The sequence below is a fragment of the Brassica rapa genome, chromosome A10 (assembly GCF_000309985.2).
Source record: "Brassica rapa cultivar Chiifu-401-42 chromosome A10, CAAS_Brap_v3.01, whole genome shotgun sequence".
Lineage (NCBI taxonomy): Eukaryota > Viridiplantae > Streptophyta > Magnoliopsida > Brassicales > Brassicaceae > Brassica > Brassica rapa.
Window position 1 is genome coordinate 2,562,523 of NC_024804.2, and position 25,336 is coordinate 2,587,858.

The 25,336-nt window shown below is 33.7% G+C and overlaps 2 protein-coding genes across 2 annotated transcripts; one reads left to right on the plus strand and one right to left on the minus strand.

Moving 5' to 3' along the window:
• The first annotated feature begins 7,576 nt into the window (after window positions 1-7,576).
• On the plus strand, window positions 7,577-9,902 carry LOC117129166 (F-box protein At1g49360-like). Its single transcript, XM_033282569.1, has 3 exons — window positions 7,577-8,114; window positions 8,263-8,367; window positions 8,444-9,902. Exons 1-3 carry the CDS (start codon window positions 8,062-8,064, stop codon window positions 9,690-9,692), a joined length of 1,407 nt encoding a protein of 468 aa, XP_033138460.1. The 5' UTR covers window positions 7,577-8,061; the 3' UTR covers window positions 9,693-9,902.
• Window positions 9,903-10,140: 238 nt separating this feature from the next.
• LOC117129162 (putative 1-phosphatidylinositol-3-phosphate 5-kinase FAB1D) lies at window positions 10,141-12,739 on the minus strand. The gene is made up of 7 exons (XM_033282565.1): window positions 12,639-12,739; window positions 12,455-12,563; window positions 12,086-12,358; window positions 11,367-11,903; window positions 10,940-11,176; window positions 10,649-10,870; window positions 10,141-10,564 (listed from the first exon to the last, which is right to left on the minus strand). Exons 2-7 carry the CDS (start codon window positions 12,515-12,517, stop codon window positions 10,430-10,432), a joined length of 1,467 nt encoding a protein of 488 aa, XP_033138456.1. The 5' UTR covers window positions 12,518-12,563; window positions 12,639-12,739; the 3' UTR covers window positions 10,141-10,429.
• Between the last annotated feature and the right edge of the window lie 12,597 nt (window positions 12,740-25,336).

The window sequence follows — 25,336 nt, forward strand, 5'->3', positions numbered from 1 at the left end:
TTGTTATTCAATAATATATTTTTAATATAATTTAAATCTAAATGCAATCCATTGTTATTCGAATGATGATTATAAATTATATTTTAAAATCTAGTGCTATTCAATGAATGATTTAAATCCAAATTTAAAATATATTGTTATTCAACTTTTAAGGATTTAAAAAAAAAAATTGTATGTTAGATTGATTTCAAATCATTTCATATGGAGTATTCTTAGGATTTTGAAGGAATATGAGGCAGTTTCTGGGCAATTAATAAATTTTGAGAAGTCTTCAATTCAATTTGGACATAAGATTGAGGAACCCGTTAGACAAGAATTAAGGGACATTTTGGGCATTCAGAATCATGGAGGAATGGGATCCTATCTGGGTCTACCAGAAAATTTGGAGGGATCAAATATCCAAGTTTTTAGCTTTGTCCAAGATCGTTTAAATAAAAGAGTTAATGGGTGGACTTTCAAGTTTCTTACAAAAGGCGGAAAGGAAGTGATTATTAAATCAGTGATTACGGCATTACCAAATCATACTATATCTTGTTATCGTTTACCTAAGGCAACTGTGAAAAAATTGACGAATGCGGTATCACAATTCTGGTAGAGTCCAGGGGAAGTACACGAGGCATGCACTGGAAATCATGGGACAAAGTATGTGTGGATAAGGATGAAGGAGGTTTGGGGTTCAAAGACATCACTGATTTCAACACAGCGATGCTTGGTAAACAGTTATGGCGTCTGATAGAGACGCCAAACACTTTATTCTCTCGCGTCTTCAAAGGTCGGTATTTCAGAAATGCTTCACCTTTGGAACCGATCCGTTCATATTCTTCGTCATATGGCTGGCAGAGTATTGTTTCGGCTAGATCTCTGGTAAGCAAAGGACTAATCAAACGGGTAGGATCTGGTTCTTCTATTTCAGTATGAAATGATCCATGGCTCCCAACCACTCGCCCGAGACCAGCAAATAAAAATCAACACAATTTATATTCGGACCTTACCGTGGAGTCTCTCATTGACTCTAACTCACACACTTGGAATTCACAAGCAATCCGGGCTTTGGTAGATCTACAGGATGCGAAACTTATAGAAAGTATACCACTAAGCAGGACTCAGAGGATAGATAGGGATGGATGGCATTTCACAAAGTCTGGAAAATATACGGTCAAATCAGGATATCAGGTAGAACGGCTCTATCCAGATAGGGAAAGACCACCATTATTAATTGGTCCCACAATAGATGCTCTGAAGGCTAACTGCTGAAAAATACGTTGTCCACCAAAGTTAAAACATTTTCTATGGCAACTAGTGACAAGATGTATAACAGTAAAGAAAAATTTACATGCACGGAGAATACAAGGAGATATTTGTTGTGGAATATGTGGAGCCCAGGAGGAGTCTATTAACCATGTGTTCTTTGAGTGTCCTCCAGCAATGCAGGTTTGGGCTCTTTCGAAGATACCATCAAATCCAGCTATCTTTCCGACAAGTGCTCTCTTCACAAAATTTTGTATGTTAGATTGATTTCAAATCATTTCATATGGAGTCTCATGAATAAATAATGGAACTCAAAATCTAATGCTACTAGAGAGATTTTACTATCCATCAATTTAAACCATCTTAAAATTTAAAAATTTGATAGATTAAAAAAAAAATAATTGATTTCAAATCATTAATTGAATAACACATCCTAATAGATTCCGAGATTTGTATTTGTATTTTGAATTATTACTGAGTGTAGGTATGAGTACCTTATATTACTAAGTTATTAATCCTCCGGGGAAAACTAGCTTCAATTAATACATTTTATATAACAAGTGGGAATAAGAAGAAGATGAAGAAAACAACAAATTAACTATATCAAAAATTCTTAATTGTTTTAAATTCTTTAGAAAAGAGGAAAAAAATTAAAAAAAATTACATTTGCATAGTAAATAATATTTGTTTCTTACGCACCTATAAATTTGCATAGTTTTAATATATTGACTCATATTATTTTCAAATGTGTAATATGAACTAGTTTTGTACATAAGTCAACAATTTATTTATATTTCTTGCTAAACACGAAATCTGCAAACTGAAAGTGAAGAAATTGATGGCATCTAAAACATTGTCTTTAATTTAGATCAAATTTATCAAGATCTTACTTAATAGTAATTTATCAATTAAATATTTTGTATATAAAGACTTGGGTGCTGAATAATTAAAAGAGCTTATGGGATTGTGTTCATGATTATATTCCACAATTTCAAAAAAATTGAGTGAGCTTTGTTTTTTTAATATAGTTTATTGTTATCCAATGAAATTTTTTGAAAGATAGGTGATGACAAATGTTGGAAGTGTATTAACAAGATAAGACTGAATAATCTAGGCGACTAGGAAACATAGTACAACAACAAAAACAAAACACAAGAAAGAGTTGGATATGTTATGGACATTTATGACTGGCATATCCAGGTATGATGCTATTACCCTAAATAAAAAGGTAAGATAAATAGGTTCCAGTTTTTGACCAAAAAAAAAAGGTTCCAGTCATTTTTGAATTTTATATATTACTAGGTATGTACCCGTGCGTTGCACGGGTTTTGTTTGATTTTTAATTTTATGAAAACATATAAAGAACGATAATTTTTTTTACATCAATTTTAAAATATACGTATATGTTATAGAAACATTTTTGAATTTAAATCTGCTTTCTACATAATTTATGATGTTTGTCTTTCGTGTTTTACAATAGTTAATAATTTGTTTTTGTTTTTTATAAATAGTTCACCTTTTAATGATGAGACTATGTCGTCTGTTTTGCAATAATCATGTTCAAGTTCAACTCATATCGTATTTTGGAATGATGCAAGGCTATATTAATTGTAATTTGGAATGATTTTAAAAGAATTTTTATAACATGTTCTTATTATATTAATTAAATGAAAACGTCTTCGTATGTTACTATGAAACAGAGATCTAAATAGGGCTGGGCAAAATACCAAATCCGAAAAACTGAACCATACCCGATCCAAAAAAGTAATACTGAACCGGAATCAAAATTGATTAAATATTCGAACAGGTTCAAAATTTTGGTATCTAGAGAACCGAAACCTAACCGAAATATTTCGGGTACCTGAATATATATTAAATAGATTTATATACCTAAATATATTAATTATTTTTATATTTATGTATATTAAAAACATCCAAAATATATAAGATACTTTTAAGGTGTGTAAAATACTTGAAAATATAAAAAAATAGTCAAAACTAAATTTCTAAGATAGCTAAAATATACTGAAAACACCAAAAAATATTTGAAATTTCTATTGATTCTCTGTCAAAATATTCAAACCAAACCAATTTATATGTTAATTTTAGGTGTTTTGATATATGTTATTCAAATTTATATGTAATATATTATTTTATTTATAGATTTTGAGAAATTTAAAGTATATAATGAATTTTAAAATTTAAAAAATTATTTAAATGGGTTATCTGAACCCGAACTGAACCATTTAAATATTACCTTTTTCGAAAGTCGGTAACAGAATCAAAATCATAATTCAAATAGAATTTAGTCCCAGAAGATGCTGACAGACAAATTACACCTTGATATGTCTTGATCAAAACACTTGTCATGATAAGAACAATATTATTACTTTTCACAGCGCGATATTTATCTTCAAATAGTTCTGCTTGTTCAGCTCATAGTGTTGTTTGTATTTCAATTCCACTGTATAAGATAGAGTTTTTGTAAAAGAGAAATAAAAAATAAAAATCGAAATTGATTAATAGAATTTGAATTGAAAAATATACCTTTCTAACAATAAAGTTAAAATAACTCTTCGGAGAACAGGTGTGGTCTTGCTACGAACATCCGTTTTCTCCATATTTTTTATATATCCGATTACATCTGTAACAAAAATCATGTTATATAATAATGTTATTTCAACCAGAATTCATTACAAATACCGAATAATTTGACAACCAAATTGCTACAAAAAAAAAACATTCCTAGTAATCAATCAATCAATGACCTACTAAACATACAAATGCATCAACCAATGTCAAGTAGACTCTATACGAAAGGATCCAACTTCAGTCGATGTAATAATTACTAGGTTAAGACCCGCGCCTTGCGCAGGATGAACATTATATATATAAATTATTTTATATATTATATGTTTATAACATATTATGAAATAATAAATATATATTGAATAATTAAAAAGTCATTACCTACTACTTATATAATTAAATTGGTACGAACATATAAATAAATTTTATAAATCTAAAAAATATTTTTTCTATTTGATATGATATATAATTAAATTTAAATGATTGTAACATATATATGGTATATTTTAATATTAATATTTATTAGATGATGATTTTTGCTCATATTTTTGTTTTTATCATTTGAATCTGTTATAGCAAAAAGTCTAAATTAGTGATAACAAAAATTTTACTGTGGGATTAATGGTTGAAGTAATTTATAATATTTAAAAATAAAATAAGTTGTCAATATTTTTTCAAATTTTTTATCAAAAAAATTCAAAGTAAATTTCAAAATTAAGATATTTATGTATTTTTATATGGCATATAGTTTAATTTAAAATGATAGATCTGAGCGTTTTAGTAAGTTCTTATGTCTGAGTTTTCTTCATTTGGTATCCTCGTATTGCATAAAATTCATACATTTTTTCCAAACTACGAATCTCCAAACCCACTCTAATCTCTTTGACTTGAAAAACTAAACTTTATATGAATTTTTCATTTTTGTCTCATCTCTTTCTCAATAATCTATCTTTTTGTTGCATGTTTTAATCAGATGGTTCTCATCTTCCACTTGGATATGTACTTTGTGTGTTCTATAAAAGTATGTCTATCTAATTTTTCACTCATTTTTTCTGTTTTTAAGCTATTTGAAAGTTTTTTTATATGATATGCAGGTTTTTCAGATTTGAGTTTGATAGAAATGTTTTTCAGATCTGGATCAGACTTTGGAAGACCTATGGAAACTCTTCTCGAAAGTCTTCTGAAATATAATGCGCTAGAAGTATTTCAGACGACTTCAAAAAGGTCTTCCAGACGACTTCCAGGAAGTCTTCCAGACGATTTCAAAGAAATCTTCCAGATGACTTCCAAGAAGTCTTCTGACTGGGTCTTTTTCCATATCAAATGGAGTCTAAGCTTGTCTTTGTAAATGAATGATCTATGATAGTTTTGTTTGTGGTATGTTTTGTGATTTGCATGTGTACTCCTTTAGTTATGACTTTTTTTGTAAATTTTAAGAGATATTAATGAAAAAGTTTGGTAAATATATTCATTTTCCACAACATTATCTTGCCAAAATTACTTGACATAATTGAAGTTATTGATAATTTCAATACCAAAACACAATAACACAAAAATTAATCAAATTTATTACAACTAATAGAGAAGAATTCTCAAGAAAACTTAGTCAAATTCACAAAAGACAAAACATTACATAAGTTCAAAGCTAGAACACTTTCATTAGATACATAAGTAAAAAGTATATCTTATGATTTGAGAAGACTCATTAAACCATGTTACTTGATATTCTTGAAGTTACTTAACACTTTTGAAAATTAAATAAACATATATTAAAGTTACTTAACAAATTTACAAAAACTAACGTAGAAGACTTCCACGAAAATCTTCTCAATTAGCTAGAAAATTTACTAAGCATGAATGTTACCCTCATAAATATCACCAATTAAGTTATAAATTTCATTCATTAGCCCCAATATTGACTAATATACATGAATTAATAAAAAAAATTTTAAAAAAGTCTTTTACTAGTTAGTCCATTTATAAACTATTAGTTCTATTTAAACTATCTAAGATTATTTCTATAATTTAATTGCTAAATTTATTTGGTACTAAAGGTTTTTACATACATTAAATTATATGTAAATGTTGTCCCAAGAAAAAAGTTGTCAAAAAAAAATTTATATGTAAATATATATGTACATTTTGGTAGAATATTTACATAATTATATTACTTTATTTCCTTAATTTTAGTTTAATTTAATTTACTTAGTTTAATATATTTTAAATTTAATCAATTTTATAATAAATTTAATTATTATTTATAATTTTTTTGTTAACATGTTAAGTTATTATTGTTAAATGTTATTATTACTGATATTTATATTATATATATATATATGTATACATATACTGTAATTTATACATCAAAAACGTTACGAGTCAATAAGTAAAAAAAAATTGTAACTCATATTTTTTCTGCGAATTCACAACATAAATCTATAGTTTCTACCACATAGTTTCTACTGCGAGTTACATCAATTTATAACTTTTATTGTAAATCAACTTTAAATCACCTGTCACCAATCGGAGCCTTAACTTGTACTACGTGTGATTTTGTTTGATGGTGATTTTTGACCTGAATCATCCAATTTGCTAAAAGACTAATCCAAATTTACAACTCAAACATAACACATTCTAACTTAAACATTAACTCAAATTTAAATTTAATCAAATCTAACTCAAATTTAATAAATTCTAACTTATGTCACCAATCAAAACCTTAAAGTTTGAATATGAATTAGAGTGAGTTATGCTTGAGTTACACCACTTACCATTTTGAATTATGTGCTTTGTAAAAATGTTAACTCAAAAGCTAACCCAAAATTATGGAAAAGATGATGGAGTCATGGAGGAGAAGTAGAAGTTGAGTTAGTATATTTTTTCCTTCCAACATTTTGTCATCAAAATTTCTTTTCTTGTTTTTTGTTTTGTTTTGTATTTCTACTTATTCCAACTAGAAAAGTTAGCTACATTATTTAATTTTTTTGATATGATATACAACATTTGCTCTAATTACTTGGTTGATTTTTTCTTAAAAACTAAATAGTTGTGATAAATGCAAGAAATCGAAGCAACATGCATGATTAGTTAACAAAATCATCACTTAAGACTTCACTAGAATAATGTTTATTATTATTTTAAAATCTAAAAATGTTTTTTGTTTTCAGTTTAGTCATATACTCCTTCCGTTTCAGATTACTTGTCGTTGCAGGGTAAATTTTTTGTATCAAAATAAGTGTTGTTTTATAATTTCAATACAAAGTTTACTGATCCTATATATTAATATAGTTTTCAATTGGTTGAAACGTGGTTAAGTGTATTGGTAATGATGTTTTTATTTAGAAAATATACAAAATTAAATGTTTTCTTAATATTTGTGCCGAAGTCTAAAACGACAAGAAATCTGAAACGGATGGAGTATTTTTTTTTAAAATTGCTCAATATAATATGCACAATGTACGTATTTATCTAAATGGGAACTACATATAGAATTTTATGAGGCACATATTTATATCTTATTAGTATTATTTCAATTGTTTTATACTTAAATAGTATTACCTCATTTAAATTATTTTTATTTACTATTATTTTATTTTATCTGTTTTAGCTTTTATGATTCTATTAACAAATTTTATTTATATGAATATTTTATTTTTATAAATGCATATTGCAACATATAAATAAAAAAAAATCAGTCAGTTATTTTGTGACAAGAATGCAAACTTATCTACATCAAACATAGCAAATAAAACTACAATTTCTTCCAAATGATTTTTACTGAAACTAACAGCCCACCGAATTATTAGATCTACAGCAACTCAATTTTAATATTATTTATTTATGGGGTAACCAAAAAAATATTAAAACTATTTATTTTGGATTAACTTTATGGGGTAACCAGAAATTTATTAAAATAACTTATGGGTAACTAAAAAATTTGGGAGCTATTTGAATTTATTTAGAAGTTTCAAAATGACTCACTTTAATGAAAACTTTCTGTAAAATTATGGATTAAAAAAAAAAGATATATCTAAATATCAACATTTTGGATAATAAAGATTTTATGTGACCAAAAAAAAAAAAAAAAAGAAAAGCAGAAGATTATATGTTCGGTAGGAATCTGAACCGTACACGCCGACAAATAGCCATTACCCGAACATAACTCACTTTAGACCTAACCCTTTACCCCTAAATGATCAAAGCCAGATTCCAATCTCCAACCTGATGGCAGAATATCTATCGTTAATTTTCTATAGGATTTGTAATCCCAAAAGCAGGTATGTGACTGAAGGCTAAGATTTGCCGATTCCTTGTTGTTTTAGGATTGTGTCGTGTTTGATGGATAAAACGTGATGAGAGTAGATTTGGGTGTCGATGACAAAAACATGTCTGATTTTATGGACAATTGTTTAAATTTTGACGCAGGTATGATTACGAAGAAATGGCGGAAGCTCGAGCAGAGGCAGAACGCAGGGGGTTTGAGGCAGAGCTCAAGAGGTTGAGAACAATCTCAGAAGCAGAGGAATTGAGGTTTGTTCTTTCTTTCAATGCCTTATTCACAGGGCATTAAGTGTGTGTTTATGATGATTTGCTCGGTGTTGTTCAGGTTGAAAACACAGTTAAAAAGAGTTGAGGCAGAGCGCAAGAGGTTTGGGGCAGAAGTGAATAGGTTGAGAAGAATCATCTTAGAAAACAATAATAGTGGAGGACCCCCCGAGTTTTGTCTTCCCTCGGATCTTTTAGCTGTGATACTGTCCCGTCTTGCTTTGAAAGACAACATACGGTCTTCTGCCGTTTGCAAGACATGGGGTGAAATAGCTGCATCTGTTCGGGTTAGAGATCCGCCTTGCTGGCTTATGTATCTTGATCCATGTCGTAACTCGTATGGGTTCTTCGACCCAATAGAGAAGAAGAAGACAAAGGCAATGATGGTGGATCTACCCGAGTCTTGCTATATTCTTTATTCCAATGATGGGTGGTTACTCATGGAAGACAGGGCTTCACATGCCAGGCTTTTCTTCTTCAATCCTTTCACCCGAGAGCGCGTAGACCTGCCGGTGTTTGATACAGTTTTGTTGATGCAAATGCGTTTTGCTTTCTCCTGTGCTCCCACAAAGAAAGGCTGTGTGGTGTTTGGTATTACTGGTGCTAGCGTCTCGGGTCGGGAAGTCGAAATCATCACTTGGCGTCCTGGTGGTGCCTCTTCTACTACATGGGTAAAAGAGCACTTCCCAAACCCGTTTCCTTGTGACCTTGTGGATACAATAAACGTCTTATACAACACAAGGGATGGTCTCTTCTATATGTCATTGGGGATTGCGCTAGGGGTATTCGATCCGTCTGCACGTACTTGGAATCTTGTCCCTGTGCTGCAACCGATCCCATGTTTCCAGAGGCACCCGATGAGGTGGATTACTGAATATAAAGGAGAGATATTTCTTGTAGATGCATCGTCTGTGAAGCCCGTGGTGTACAGGCTTAATAACTCTTTCAAGAGGTCAGTTTGGGAGAAGAAAGAAACATTGGAGGATGGTTGCTCAATTTTTGTGAGCGATGGGTCATGCGTGATGACTTGTGGGTTAATCAGTAACATTTTGTATTTCTGGAACAATGATATCAACGACAGGCGTCCCAGTCCCACCAAGTACCAAGACTTTACTTTCAAAATGAATCGGCCCTACAAGTATTCCTTATACAGCAGCAGTTTATGTGATGACCCTGAAGGGTTTTACTTTGAATATCGCCCCACCAATCGGAACAATGGTGTCTGGATTCAGCCGCCCCACAACATCTCTATCTTTGATTTTCCCATCCTCCCCGCAGAAGATGCCATAAATACGCGTCTATTTATCTGATTTTATATTTTGTAATAGCAGATACTCTTTTTCTTTATATTTTGCTTAATGAGTAATCCTTTTTGTTGTCATTGCTTGATGATCTTGTTTGCTTCAAAAGCAATCTCTCAGTTTCAAGCTTGATAGTGTTAAATGCCTTTTTTTGTTCCCTATGTATATTTTTCTCTTATGAAACTGTAATTTTAGTTAAGGTTTTGGTGTAGAGCCTTCTTCTGATGAGTATTTATGGGGCTTGAAGTTTTCCATTTACATAGACAACTTAACAGAAGAAGAAACTTAATTGCCGTGTTGTGCAAACCATTATTCTAATCTGGTCTTACGCTTTCTAGAAATGTATTCAACGAGGAAGATTGAAAATTGGTTCAGTTTCTGCTCAGAAGTTTGCTGGCATATATCCCCACTTCAAATCCACTTATACATATTTTGCTAAGACATGACAACCTGCTTCTGCTAGAAATTTATCACCATATACTCTTTTTGGTTCAAAGACATGGAGTTCATTGCAAAGTCTCCTAAAGCAGGTCAATGATTCAACTGCTATCTATACAAATTTCCGAGATTGAAAAAGTCGAAAACGTTTGTAACTGGAATGTGCCTCATTACTAAAGCTGTACTAAAGGGAATAACCTTCCACTACGCAGAGCACAATGCTAAATCCTCACATAGATCGTGGAGCCACAGAAAAGAAAATCATATTCACAGCTTTGCATGAAAAGAATGGAGTTGCAGCTCTCCCGTCAGAAGCTTCTGGATCTTATGGGTTTCTTCTTGTTCAATTCCTCCAACCTTTTCTCCGCATCTAACCTTGCATCTCGCTCTTTACGCAGTTGCTGCTCCAGCTCCTTCACTTTTGTTCTCAGGTCAATCTCCCCCTAAGCAAAAAAATTCCAGAGATGTTATATGATAGAATCAATATCAAAAATTCCCAGCTATGACCATCAGAACTCAGAAGTTACCAAAAATTGCTTAACCATGAAATCTACAAATCTCTTTTTGTATTCGCTTGGCCTTATCACGGTTGGTCGCGTCTCTTTGCCAAGCAAAAGCAATGATTTACCAACCGTCTCGAGCTTCTTCTTCAGTGAGTATGGCGCTAAGTAATCTATGATTCCGCAAACAAGTTCATGATTTTCCATGTCCACTCCCACCAACAATGAATAATCCATCACATTTATCCCCTGAAAATTTTAACAATTTAAATAATCTTAAATAATGAAAACATGTTCTGTAAATAAATCGAAACTTACACTTAGGAATGCTGTGTCATTCCTGATAACTGTTTGCAAATCTTGTTTTAGGTACGGGTTCAGATGCAGTCTTAATCTCTTCATATCATTCAGGAAGTTCTGATCTAGACGAACTTGAGCCGAGTCAGGTGCTAAGCGGCCATGTACCAACCCTTTGAGGTCGTACTGCATCGCTATTCTCCTGTCGAAATTCAAGTTTTCCATCACCATCAAGAACTTTGCCTGACCCAAAGTCACCTGCAAAAGCAAAACAGAATGTAGAGATTCATCTGTTTGAGAGCTGCATTTCATTCCTGTGGACACTTGAGGTACAAAATAAACTAGCTGCTCTAATGATCAGCACTAGCTTAATCAGTTATCATATTTCCCAACTTCCTAGAACAGACAGAGAAACAACCAGAAAGTAAATTTAATGACTACTCCATACCTTATATACGCCATAGATTTTGGTCAGAAATGTCTTATTCGCTTCCTTCATGTATTCGAAATACATTGGACCAAACTTCGCAAACGACTCAAACTCAGCTTGGTTGATCTCCTTGATGATCAATCTTGTGTCTCGGCTCTTGGCAAAAAGAGCTCCGCTCTTCCCGCCTTTAGCCTCCCACGTGTCGCACCTGCTCAATGAGGAAATGTACTGAGATTCTGTCATGTTGCACTTGCTTCTCAGCTCATGAAAACTGTCTCGATGTTGACAGAAGACGGAAGACTTGGGCCTGGACTCCGAAGATTCATCGTGGACTTGTTGAAGGGAATAAGCAATATAGCTTGATACTTCTTCTTCACGGATTGTTACTACTTCGTCTTGGCCTCCATCCATTTCCCATGGTATGATCTTTGAAGGTGGCAATGCCACTAAGAAATAGTCCGATGAAAGGAGCTCGTTTCGAAACTGATTGTACCCTGTTTTCAGCATCCGTTTCATCAGTTTTAATTCGGCAGTGGAGCTACCTTTTAGCAAAATCTGAAACAAAAACAAGATATATCCAGTGAGAAAAATACAAGCACAGCAATATACAGTAACCTATAAAAGGACTAAGACTTTCTTACAGTTAAGCTTTCGTAACAAAAACAAGAAATTTCCAGTGAGAAAAATACAAGCACATCAACATACAGTAACTTATAACAGGACTAAGACTTTCTTACCGTTAAGCTTCCGCAACCGTCCAAAAACATTAGAGGCTTCTCGTTAATGGGATCATTCAGACTTTCAATTGTCTTTTCACATCGAAGCGCTGTGCACGAATATCCAAGACTAGGATATCTCTGAAGACGACGTTTCATATTTTGAACCGCCGTAATCTCCCGGGAGAGAAAATAGCCTTTGTATTCCTCCGATATGGAACCCTCTACCATCACCACGTTGACCGGATACTGGTCTAGCAGTGTATAAGTTTCAGACACAGCGCTTTTGTCCTCCTAATAACATTTTGACAGACATTTTTCAAACACACGTGAGTTTTCAGTTCACATCACTATTTGCAAATATTAAAACAATATATAAATCCAAATCACCTTGTCCATATCCAAAGATCCTTCCCATACTAAAAGATTTGTTGGAATTATAAGCGCTGGCATGTTCTCATCAAGAGGTGCTTTAGTAAACACCAAACCATAAAACAGACTGCATGCAATTATCAAAAAGGAGATTATAAGAAAACATGTATTATACCTTTGACTTATGCATATATAGTTGTACCTTGGACTATCGGACGTTGCAACACACTTGAACTTGATATAGTTGTGAAGACCATCTCGTTCTTTGGCAACTATTTCTAGTAAGTCAGCACATGGAATTATCCAATCATCTTATTGATAAGATCAAAGATCGGATCTACTGAATAACGATGTATATTGATGAATAGATTCGAGAATTACAACCGTCGTGATACTCTATCACCTGAGTATCACTCTACTCTCATCACCTGAGTAGACCTAGCTCATATGCTAAGATTAACAATTGTAATCCACGATAACCGTATAACAGAAACAATACGAGTATTTATACTTCCTTTACTATCTCACACGTGTCTCCACTTTATTTGTTAACCACCACTTCACTCTTCCTTTCCCGTCACTCCTCTCCCTTCTTCACTTCCTTCTGCTTCAACCTTCTCCTCTCATAAGTATGCTTGAACCTATCAATACTCCCCCCATTGAGAGCAAGCTTGCCCTCAAGCTTGTAATCCGGAAAATTGCCTTCAAACTCCGCCAAAAGCATCCAAGAATTCTCATGATCCACTGAGTTCTGCCAACGTACCAACAGCTCAACATTACCATCCTCTCGTACCCGCGATGCTAACACCTCTGCTGGTTCCATCACTACGTTCTCCAAGTCTGTGCATGCGGGAGGTACTGTTTGGGCTAAATGATCCTGACCCAAAGCGGCTTTTAACTGTGAAATATGAAAAACAGGATGAATCTTAGACTCCTGAGGAAGTCTCAACCGATACGCCACCTTGCCTACGCGTTCTGTGATCTCATAGGGACCAAAATACTTGGCGGCAAGCTTCTGACAATAACGCCTAACCACAGTATTTTGACGGAATGGTTTCAGCTTCAAATAGACGAGATCACCCACTGAAAACTGCACATCTCTGCGATGTTTATCCGCCTGTGCCTTCATAATAGATTGAGCTCGTGCCAAGTGTTGTTTAATCTGTGATAACATCGCATCTCGTTCTCGCAAATTCGTTTCCAAATCAAAGTTCTGAGTCGATCCTTCTTCAAAACGCACTAATTTCGGAGGCTCTCTTCCATAAACCACGTGAAATGGTGTTGTCTTCAATGCCGTGTGATACGAAGTGTTGTACCAAAGTTCAGACCAAGCCAAAAATTTATACCACGTTTTCGGATGTCCTGAAGCAAAGCAGCGAAGATAAGTCTCCATACAACGGTTAAGGACCTCTGTTTGACCATCTGTTTGCGGATGGAACGCTGTACTATACTTCAGTTTAGTGCCTGATAGACGAAACAAATCTTTCCAAAAACTGCTCAAGAAAATTCTGTCACGGTCTGAAACCACTGTCTTCGGAAACCCATGTAGTCGTACAACTTCTGCCATGAACTTCGAAGCCACATCCACTGCTGTAAACGGATGTTTTAAGCCAATGAAATGACTATACTTACTCAATCTATCCACCACAACCATGATCACATTAAAACCCTGTGATGTCGGTAAACCTTCCACAAAATCCATCGAAATATCCTCCCATATACGCATTGGAATCGGTAATGGTTGGAGTAGTCCTGCAGGTGACAATGTTGAATACTTGTGAGTTTGACACACCCCACACTCAGATACATACTGTTGTACTGCCTTAAACAAGCCCTCCCAATGGAACATCGTTTGAACTCTCTTCACCGTCTTTAGAACTCCCGAGTGACCACCGATCTTCCCATCATGACATTCAAACAATATCAGTGGAATTGATGTTGACGACTTCGGTAACACCAGCCTCTGTTTATACCATAACCTGTCGTCGACCACCCGATAATGTGGATTTGACAATTCTCCGCGCTTCACCAACGTCGTTAATCTCTGTAACTCCACATCTTCAGCAATCTCCTTATATATTTCTTGCAACTGTATCACTGTCGGAACTGTTAATGCGAAACACTGAGCCCCCTTTAATAACAACTCTTCTCTTTCTATCCGTGATAACCCGTCAGCAGCTTTATTCTCGCACCCTGGTTTGTAAACAATGTCAAAGTCGTACCCTAATAACTTTGTTAGCCACTTCTGATATTCCATGTTTACTTCCTTTTGCTCCAGCAAGTACTTAAGACTTCTCTGATCCGTATGAACTACAAACTTCCTGCCCAGTAAGTAGTGTTTCCATTTCAACACTGCCATAACCACTGCCATAAGTTCACGTTCATATGCTGGTTTCAAACTCTCTCTTGCGGTTAGACCATGACTAAAATACGCCAGTGGACGTTTGTCCTGCATTAACACCGCCCCCACACCGAAGCCTGATGCATCTGTCTCGATTATAAACGGTTTTGTGAAGTTTGGTAATGCCAAAACTGGAGCTGACACCATTGCACACTTTAATTTCTCAAATGCCGCTTGAGCTTCGCCGGACCACGCAAAACTGTCTTTTTTCAATAACTTTGTCAGGGGCCGAGCTATTATACCATACCCTTTCACATAATTTCTGTAATAACCCGTGAGTCCCAAGAATCCACGCAATTGCTTAACCGTTTTAGGAATTGGCCATTCTCGCATGCTCGCTGTCTTGTTTGTATCTGTTGCCACACCATTTTTGGAAATAATATGGCCCAAGTACTCAACTTGAGACAATCCAAACGAACATTTCTTCAAGTTTGCAAACAGTTTCTGTGTAGCCAATATCTCCAACACGATCTGCAAATGCCTCAGATGATCTTCTTCATTACGGCTATAGATCAACACGTCATCGAAAAATACCAAGATGAACACTCTGAGATATGGTTTGAATATAGAGTTCATCAAAGCCTGAAATGTTGCCGGAGCGTTCGTCAGGCCGAAAGGCATAACTAAGAACTCGTAGTGGCCTTCTACCGTCCTGAATGCAGTCTTTTCAATATCAGCTTCCTTCATACGGATTTGGTGATAACCTGCGCGTAAATCGATTTTCGAAAAGACTGTCGCTCCATGTAGTTCATCCAATAATTGATCAATCACCGGTATTGGGAACTTGTCTGGTACTGTCACCTTATTCACTGCTCGGTAGTCTATACAGAAACGCCATGAGCCATCTTTCTTTTTGACTAGCAGAACAGGACTTGAAAAGGGACTTGTACTCACTCTGATTATCCCTGCATCGAGCATATCTCCCACCATCTTCTCCATGATTGCTTTTGTGGAATGTGGATATCGATAGGGACGCACAGAAATTGCAGACACTCCTGGAAGCAAGTTAATGGAATGATCATACCCACGGAAAGGAGGTAAACCCGTTGGTATTGCGAATACATGATCAAACTTGTCCAACAATGTCTGCAGCTTTCTCGGAATTTCTGGAATGTTTGATGTCACCTCGCTTGCTGATAACACAAGTGCTCCTCTTCCTCGTGTATCAGCATTAGAGATAGGAGACAGTGACTTAAAAGAGAATGAGGAACAATGCAGGTTTGGATCTCCGAACAATGTCACTTTAGTATCGTTATACATAAAGGACAGTTCCTGCTTCTTCCAATCTACCTCACATTTTCCTAATGTCTCCAGCCACTGAATGCCTAAAATAACATCAACCATTCCCAATTCCAAAGCTATGAAATCCGAAATGAATTCGGTATCCGCTAAACTGAATGTGACAGACTTGCAGACCCCTGCGCCTTTGACTGTCACTCCATTGCCTAGCAGAATGTCGAGGCTCGGATCAGCACAAACTTTCAATTTGAGCCTCTGCACCGTATCAGGTGTTATGAAATTATGGGAAGCACCACTATCCAACATAACAATGACGTTAGTTTTGTTGATTTTCCCATAAAGTTTTGTCGTCTTTGGAGAATGAATTCCCAAAAACGAGTTAAGTGATAGTATAGCGAGTTGTTGAGCTGGAGTATACACTATCGTTTCCTCTTCTTCGTTGTCGACTTCGTCAATCACCTCCATCTCTAACCCATTTACCACCGTGATAATGCGCAACTCTTTATTAGGACATTTATGCGCTCTGGTCCATCCATTCGCTCCGCATCTGAAGCAAATAAATTCCTTTCTCATTCGATCCAATTCTTCTTTAGAATGTTTCATCCGTGGACGCATTTCAGAAGATGATGTCTGAGTATTGCCCTCTTTCTTTTGAATAGATGCAGAAGGCGTTGTGTGACCCTTTCTGTTCTCATTATCAGTCCAATGACGATGTGAGTTATAACCCGATGATGACTTCAAAACATGTGACTTGGACTGCTGTTGAGATCCTTCCTCTGATTTGCTCTTATCACTGACCACCTTACAGAACGCGCTCGTCTCCATTCTTAATACTGCTGCGATATGATTCTCTAACCCCTTCGGTTCCTTCATCCTGATAACTTCTTTCATTTCCTGATTGAGACCGTTGTAGAATATCCTTATAAGAAACTCATCATCCAATCCTGGTACCAATTCGGATAACTCTTCAAATTCTGAAATGTAGTCAGCTACAGAACCAGTTTGCTTGATTGCAAACAGACGGCTAGCAGGTTCTTCTTCAATTGATTCAGTGAACCGGAGAACTAGCTTATCCTTGAACTCCTGCCAGCTCTGAAATCCTCTCCGTTTCAGTTCCCAGCCAAACCATTTCTTCACAGGACCATCCAAACTCAACCCTATCAACTCCAATTTCTCCCTATCCTCATATCTTCCAATGCTGAACCAACGTTCCACTTCAATAATCCACACATACGGTTGCTTCCCCGAGAACACAGGCATCTGTATCTTTTGCAACATCGAATCTCGAGTAGCAAGGTTCAAATTCCCAGATCGATAACCTAGCGGATAATCTTCCCGGTTACGTTCCCAGTTAGACGAATGTACCTGATTCTGTGACGTTCCCGGTTGAAACTGTGACTGACGTCCCCCTTGTGGATCCAATCTCTCCAAGATCTGCCGCATCGCTCGCAGTTCTTGACTCACAGTCTCTTGTTTCGCCTCTGACTCCTTCAAAGCGCGATTCAATCGTACGTAACCGCCGCGTAAGAAATCCATCGTCATATCTTGCTCTTCTATCTCAAACTCCTCCTCCGAGCCGACGCTCGGTTCCGTTGGAACCATCTTTGCTTTCGACATCGCACGAATCGTCGGAAGCTTCAATCGGAACGGCGATCGTCGTCAATCACACGAGCGCACACCGTCGGAGATCGATCGCGTGTCAAACCGTCACAACGAACTGTAACCACCAGGAATCGCACTCGCCGTCGTCGTCGCGTGTTCCGAACCAGTTTCACCGCACCAATTGATAAGATCAAAGATCGGATCTACTGAATAACGATGTATATTGATGAATAGATTCGAGAATTACAACCGTCGTGATACTCTATCACCTGAGTATCACTCTACTCTCATCACCTGAGTAGACCTAGCTCATATGCTAAGATTAACAATTGTAATCCACGATAACCGTATAACAGAAACAATACGAGTATTTATACTTCCTTTACTATCTCACACGTGTCTCCACTTTATTTGTTAACCACCACTTCACTCTTCCTTTCCCGTCACTCCTCTCCCTTCTTCACTTCCTTCTGCTTCAACCTTCTCCTCTCATAAGTATGCTTGAACCTATCACTTTTATCCCGAGACTGTTTGCTGATGTCAGGAGAAATTGCCTTAACCTTTCAGCTGCCTCTTCCATTGATGCTCTTAGGTTTCTGCTGACTGAGAAAAGTCAATTCAAAGAAGAGTTTCAAATCAATGACAAGATAATGGTGCCCAAAGAGTCGATTAGTTTATACAGCTTACCCTATTCCAACACATAACACAGTATCAATAGTTCCAGCAATCTCCATCACAAGGAAAACAATCAAACAGAGTGATCGAACACATAACACAGTACCAATGATTCCAGAAATCTCTAACCCTAACCATTCTTCAATCCATCAGAAAGATAATCACAAGAAAACAATCAAACAGAGTGATCGAACATTCCAACACATAACACAGTACCAATGATTCCAGAAATCTCTAACCCTAATTATTCTTCAATCCATCAGAAAGAGAATCACAAGAAAACAATCGAACATTCCAACACATAACACAGTACCGATGATTCCAGAAATCTCTAACCCTAACCATTCTTCAATCCATCAGAAAGAGAATCACAAGAAAACAATCGACATTCTTACTCAAATCGAAGCACCGGAGGAAATTCGAAGACGGCACTGGAGTGGAACTCGAAGACGGCACTAGAGTGAAATGCGACGACGGCACCGGAGAGAAATTCGATGCCGGTTCGAAGCCGGCACCGGAGAGAATACCGACGACGGAACCGGAGAGAAACCGTCGATTGCTGGGTTGCGTTTTGCGAACGATTTGGTGATGGACTTGGGCCTTTTCAATATTTTGGGTTAATGTTTATATATTTCCGTTCCGTAGAGAGCCCTGCATTTTCCCGAAAGGCCCACGAAATGAATGGGCCGGGCTAGAAGTTACAACTTATGCAATCAAATCTTTTTTTTTTTGTTCAAAATGCAATCAAATCTATATGTTAAACAAAAAACAAATAAATCTATATGCTCAAAGATATTTTACCATTGATTTATTATTTATGGAAAAAATTACCTACAAATACGATAACTTTTAAAAAACATATATAAATAATTTTTTTATTTTTTTTACAAAAAAAATTATTTTTAACTCATGCTATTTCTTTGTTTAATATTTATCACACTCTCTATATAACTAGTTCTATTATATTTCTAACAAATAAAATGTTGTTATTCAATAATATATTTTTAATATAATTTAAATCTAAATGCAATCCATTGTTATTCGAATGATGATTATAAATTATATTTTAAAATCTAGTGCTATTCAATGAATGATTTAAATCCAAATTTAAAATATATTGTTATTCAACTTTTAAGGATTTAAAAAAAAAAATTGTATGTTAGATTGATTTCAAATCATTTCATATGGAGTATTCTTAGGATTTTGAAGGAATATGAGGCAGTTTCTGGGCAATTAATAAATTTTGAGAAGTCTTCAATTCAATTTGGACATAAGATTGAGGAACCCGTTAGACAAGAATTAAGGGACATTTTGGGCATTCAGAATCATGGAGGAATGGGATCCTATCTGGGTCTACCAGAAAATTTGGAGGGATCAAATATCCAAGTTTTTAGCTTTGTCCAAGATCGTTTAAATAAAAGAGTTAATGGGTGGACTTTCAAGTTTCTTACAAAAGGCGGAAAGGAAGTGATTATTAAATCAGTGATTACGGCATTACCAAATCATACTATATCTTGTTATCGTTTACCTAAGGCAACTGTGAAAAAATTGACGAATGCGGTATCACAATTCTGGTAGAGTCCAGGGGAAGTACACGAGGCATGCACTGGAAATCATGGGACAAAGTATGTGTGGATAAGGATGAAGGAGGTTTGGGGTTCAAAGACATCACTGATTTCAACACAGCGATGCTTGGTAAACAGTTATGGCGTCTGATAGAGACGCCAAACACTTTATTCTCTCGCGTCTTCAAAGGTCGGTATTTCAGAAATGCTTCACCTTTGGAACCGATCCGTTCATATTCTTCGTCATATGGCTGGCAGAGTATTGTTTCGGCTAGATCTCTGGTAAGCAAAGGACTAATCAAACGGGTAGGATCTGGTTCTTCTATTTCAGTATGAAATGATCCATGGCTCCCAACCACTCGCCCGAGACCAGCAAATAAAAATCAACACAATTTATATTCGGACCTTACCGTGGAGTCTCTCATTGACTCTAACTCACACACTTGGAATTCACAAGCAATCCGGGCTTTGGTAGATCTACAGGATGCGAAACTTATAGAAAGTATACCACTAAGCAGGACTCAGAGGATAGATAGGGATGGATGGCATTTCACAAAGTCTGGAAAATATACGGTCAAATCAGGATATCAGGTAGAACGGCTCTATCCAGATAGGGAAAGACCACCATTATTAATTGGTCCCACAATAGATGCTCTGAAGGCTAACTGCTGAAAAATACGTTGCCCACCAAAGTTAAAACATTTTCTATGGCAACTAGTGACAAGATGTATAACAGTAAAGAAAAATTTACATGCACGGAGAATACAAGGAGATATTTGTTGTGGAATATGTGGAGCCCAGGAGGAGTCTATTAACCATGTGTTCTTTGAGTGTCCTCCAGCAATGCAGGTTTGGGCTCTTTCGAAGATACCATCAAATCCAGCTATCTTTCCGACAAGTGCTCTCTTCACAAAATTTTGTATGTTAGATTGATTTCAAATCATTTCATATGGAGTCTCATGAATAAATAATGGAACTCAAAATCTAATGCTACTAGAGAGATTTTACTATCCATCAATTTAAACCATCTTAAAATTTAAAAATTTGATAGATTAAAAAAAAAAATAATTGATTTCAAATCATTAATTGAATAACACATCCTAATAGATTCCGAGATTTGTATTTGTATTTTGAATTATTACTGAGTGTAGGTATGAGTACCTTATATTACTAAGTTATTAATCCTCCGGGGAAAACTAGCTTCAATTAATACATTTTATATAACAAGTGGGAATAAGAAGAAGATGAAGAAAACAACAAATTAACTATATCAAAAATTCTTAATTGTTTTAAATTCTTTAGAAAAGAGGAAAAAAATTAAAAAAAATTACATTTGCATAGTAAATAATATTTGTTTCTTACGCACCTATAAATTTGCATAGTTTTAATATATTGACTCATATTATTTTCAAATGTGTAATATGAACTAGTTTTGTACATAAGTCAACAATTTATTTATATTTCTTGCTAAACACGAAATCTGCAAACTGAAAGTGAAGAAATTGATGGCATCTAAAACATTGTCTTTAATTTAGATCAAATTTATCAAGATCTTACTTAATAGTAATTTATCAATTAAATATTTTGTATATAAAGACTTGGGTGCTGAATAATTAAAAGAGCTTATGGGATTGTGTTCATGATTATATTCCACAATTTCAAAAAAATTGAGTGAGCTTTGTTTTTTTAATATAGTTTATTGTTATCCAATGAAATTTTTTGAAAGATAGGTGATGACAAATGTTGGAAGTGTATTAACAAGATAAGACTGAATAATCTAGGCGACTAGGAAACATAGTACAACAACAAAAACAAAACACAAGAAAGAGTTGGATATGTTATGGACATTTATGACTGGCATATCCAGGTATGATGCTATTACCCTAAATAAAAAGGTAAGATAAATAGGTTCCAGTTTTTGACCAAAAAAAAAAGGTTCCAGTCATTTTTGAATTTTATATATTACTAGGTATGTACCCGTGCGTTGCACGGGTTTTGTTTGATTTTTAATTTTATGAAAACATATAAAGAACGATAATTTTTTTTACATCAATTTTAAAATATACGTATATGTTATAGAAACATTTTTGAATTTAAATCTGCTTTCTACATAATTTATGATGTTTGTCTTTCGTGTTTTACAATAGTTAATAATTTGTTTTTGTTTTTTATAAATAGTTCACCTTTTAATGATGAGACTATGTCGTCTGTTTTGCAATAATCATGTTCAAGTTCAACTCATATCGTATTTTGGAATGATGCAAGGCTATATTAATTGTAATTTGGAATGATTTTAAAAGAATTTTTATAACATGTTCTTATTATATTAATTAAATGAAAACGTCTTCGTATGTTACTATGAAACAGAGATCTAAATAGGGCTGGGCAAAATACCAAATCCGAAAAACTGAACCATACCCGATCCAAAAAAGTAATACTGAACCGGAATCAAAATTGATTAAATATTCGAACAGGTTCAAAATTTTGGTATCTAGAGAACCGAAACCTAACCGAAATATTTCGGGTACCTGAATATATATTAAATAGATTTATATACCTAAATATATTAATTATTTTTATATTTATGTATATTAAAAACATCCAAAATATATAAGATACTTTTAAGGTGTGTAAAATACTTGAAAATATAAAAAAATAGTCAAAACTAAATTTCTAAGATAGCTAAAATATACTGAAAACACCAAAAAATATTTGAAATTTCTATTGATTCTCTGTCAAAATATTCAAACCAAACCAATTTATATGTTAATTTTAGGTGTTTTGATATATGTTATTCAAATTTATATGTAATATATTATTTTATTTATAGATTTTGAGAAATTTAAAGTATATAATGAATTTTAAAATTTAAAAAATTATTTAAATGGGTTATCTGAACCCGAACTGAACCATTTAAATATTACCTTTTTCGAAAGTCGGTAACAGAATCAAAATCATAATTCAAATAGAATTTAGTCCCAGAAGATGCTGACAGACAAATTACACCTTGATATGTCTTGATCAAAACACTTGTCATGATAAGAACAATATTATTACTTTTCACAGCGCGATATTTATCTTCAAATAGTTCTGCTTGTTCAGCTCATAGTGTTGTTTGTATTTCAATTCCACTGTATAAGATAGAGTTTTTGTAAAAGAGAAATAAAAAATAAAAATCGAAATTGATTAATAGAATTTGAATTGAAAAATATACCTTTCTAACAATAAAGTTAAAATAACTCTTCGGAGAACAGGTGTGGTCTTGCTACGAACATCCGTTTTCTCCATATTTTTTATATATCCGATTACATCTGTAACAAAAATCATGTTATATAATAATGTTATTTCAACCAGAATTCATTACAAATACCGAATAATTTGACAACCAAATTGCTACAAAAAAAAAACATTCCTAGTAATCAATCAATCAATGACCTACTAAACATACAAATGCATCAACCAATGTCAAGTAGACTCTATACGAAAGGATCCAACTTCAGTCGATGTAATAATTACTAGGTTAAGACCCGCGCCTTGCGCAGGATGAACATTATATATATAAATTATTTTATATATTATATGTTTATAACATATTATGAAATAATAAATATATATTGAATAATTAAAAAGTCATTACCTACTACTTATATAATTAAATTGGTACGAACATATAAATAAATTTTATAAATCTAAAAAATATTTTTTCTATTTGATATGATATATAATTAAATTTAAATGATTGTAACATATATATGGTATATTTTAATATTAATATTTATTAGATGATGATTTTTGCTCATATTTTTGTTTTTATCATTTGAATCTGTTATAGCAAAAAGTCTAAATTAGTGATAACAAAAATTTTACTGTGGGATTAATGGTTGAAGTAATTTATAATATTTAAAAATAAAATAAGTTGTCAATATTTTTTCAAATTTTTTATCAAAAAAATTCAAAGTAAATTTCAAAATTAAGATATTTATGTATTTTTATATGGCATATAGTTTAATTTAAAATGATAGATCTGAGCGTTTTAGTAAGTTCTTATGTCTGAGTTTTCTTCATTTGGTATCCTCGTATTGCATAAAATTCATACATTTTTTCCAAACTACGAATCTCCAAACCCACTCTAATCTCTTTGACTTGAAAAACTAAACTTTATATGAATTTTTCATTTTTGTCTCATCTCTTTCTCAATAATCTATCTTTTTGTTGCATGTTTTAATCAGATGGTTCTCATCTTCCACTTGGATATGTACTTTGTGTGTTCTATAAAAGTATGTCTATCTAATTTTTCACTCATTTTTTCTGTTTTTAAGCTATTTGAAAGTTTTTTTATATGATATGCAGGTTTTTCAGATTTGAGTTTGATAGAAATGTTTTTCAGATCTGGATCAGACTTTGGAAGACCTATGGAAACTCTTCTCGAAAGTCTTCTGAAATATAATGCGCTAGAAGTATTTCAGACGACTTCAAAAAGGTCTTCCAGACGACTTCCAGGAAGTCTTCCAGACGATTTCAAAGAAATCTTCCAGATGACTTCCAAGAAGTCTTCTGACTGGGTCTTTTTCCATATCAAATGGAGTCTAAGCTTGTCTTTGTAAATGAATGATCTATGATAGTTTTGTTTGTGGTATGTTTTGTGATTTGCATGTGTACTCCTTTAGTTATGACTTTTTTTGTAAATTTTAAGAGATATTAATGAAAAAGTTTGGTAAATATATTCATTTTCCACAACATTATCTTGCCAAAATTACTTGACATAATTGAAGTTATTGATAATTTCAATACCAAAACACAATAACACAAAAATTAATCAAATTTATTACAACTAATAGAGAAGAATTCTCAAGAAAACTTAGTCAAATTCACAAAAGACAAAACATTACATAAGTTCAAAGCTAGAACACTTTCATTAGATACATAAGTAAAAAGTATATCTTATGATTTGAGAAGACTCATTAAACCATGTTACTTGATATTCTTGAAGTTACTTAACACTTTTGAAAATTAAATAAACATATATTAAAGTTACTTAACAAATTTACAAAAACTAACGTAGAAGACTTCCACGAAAATCTTCTCAATTAGCTAGAAAATTTACTAAGCATGAATGTTACCCTCATAAATATCACCAATTAAGTTATAAATTTCATTCATTAGCCCCAATATTGACTAATATACATGAATTAATAAAAAAAATTTTAAAAAAGTCTTTTACTAGTTAGTCCATTTATAAACTATTAGTTCTATTTAAACTATCTAAGATTATTTCTATAATTTAATTGCTAAATTTATTTGGTACTAAAGGTTTTTACATACATTAAATTATATGTAAATGTTGTCCCAAGAAAAAAGTTGTCAAAAAAAAATTTATATGTAAATATATATGTACATTTTGGTAGAATATTTACATAA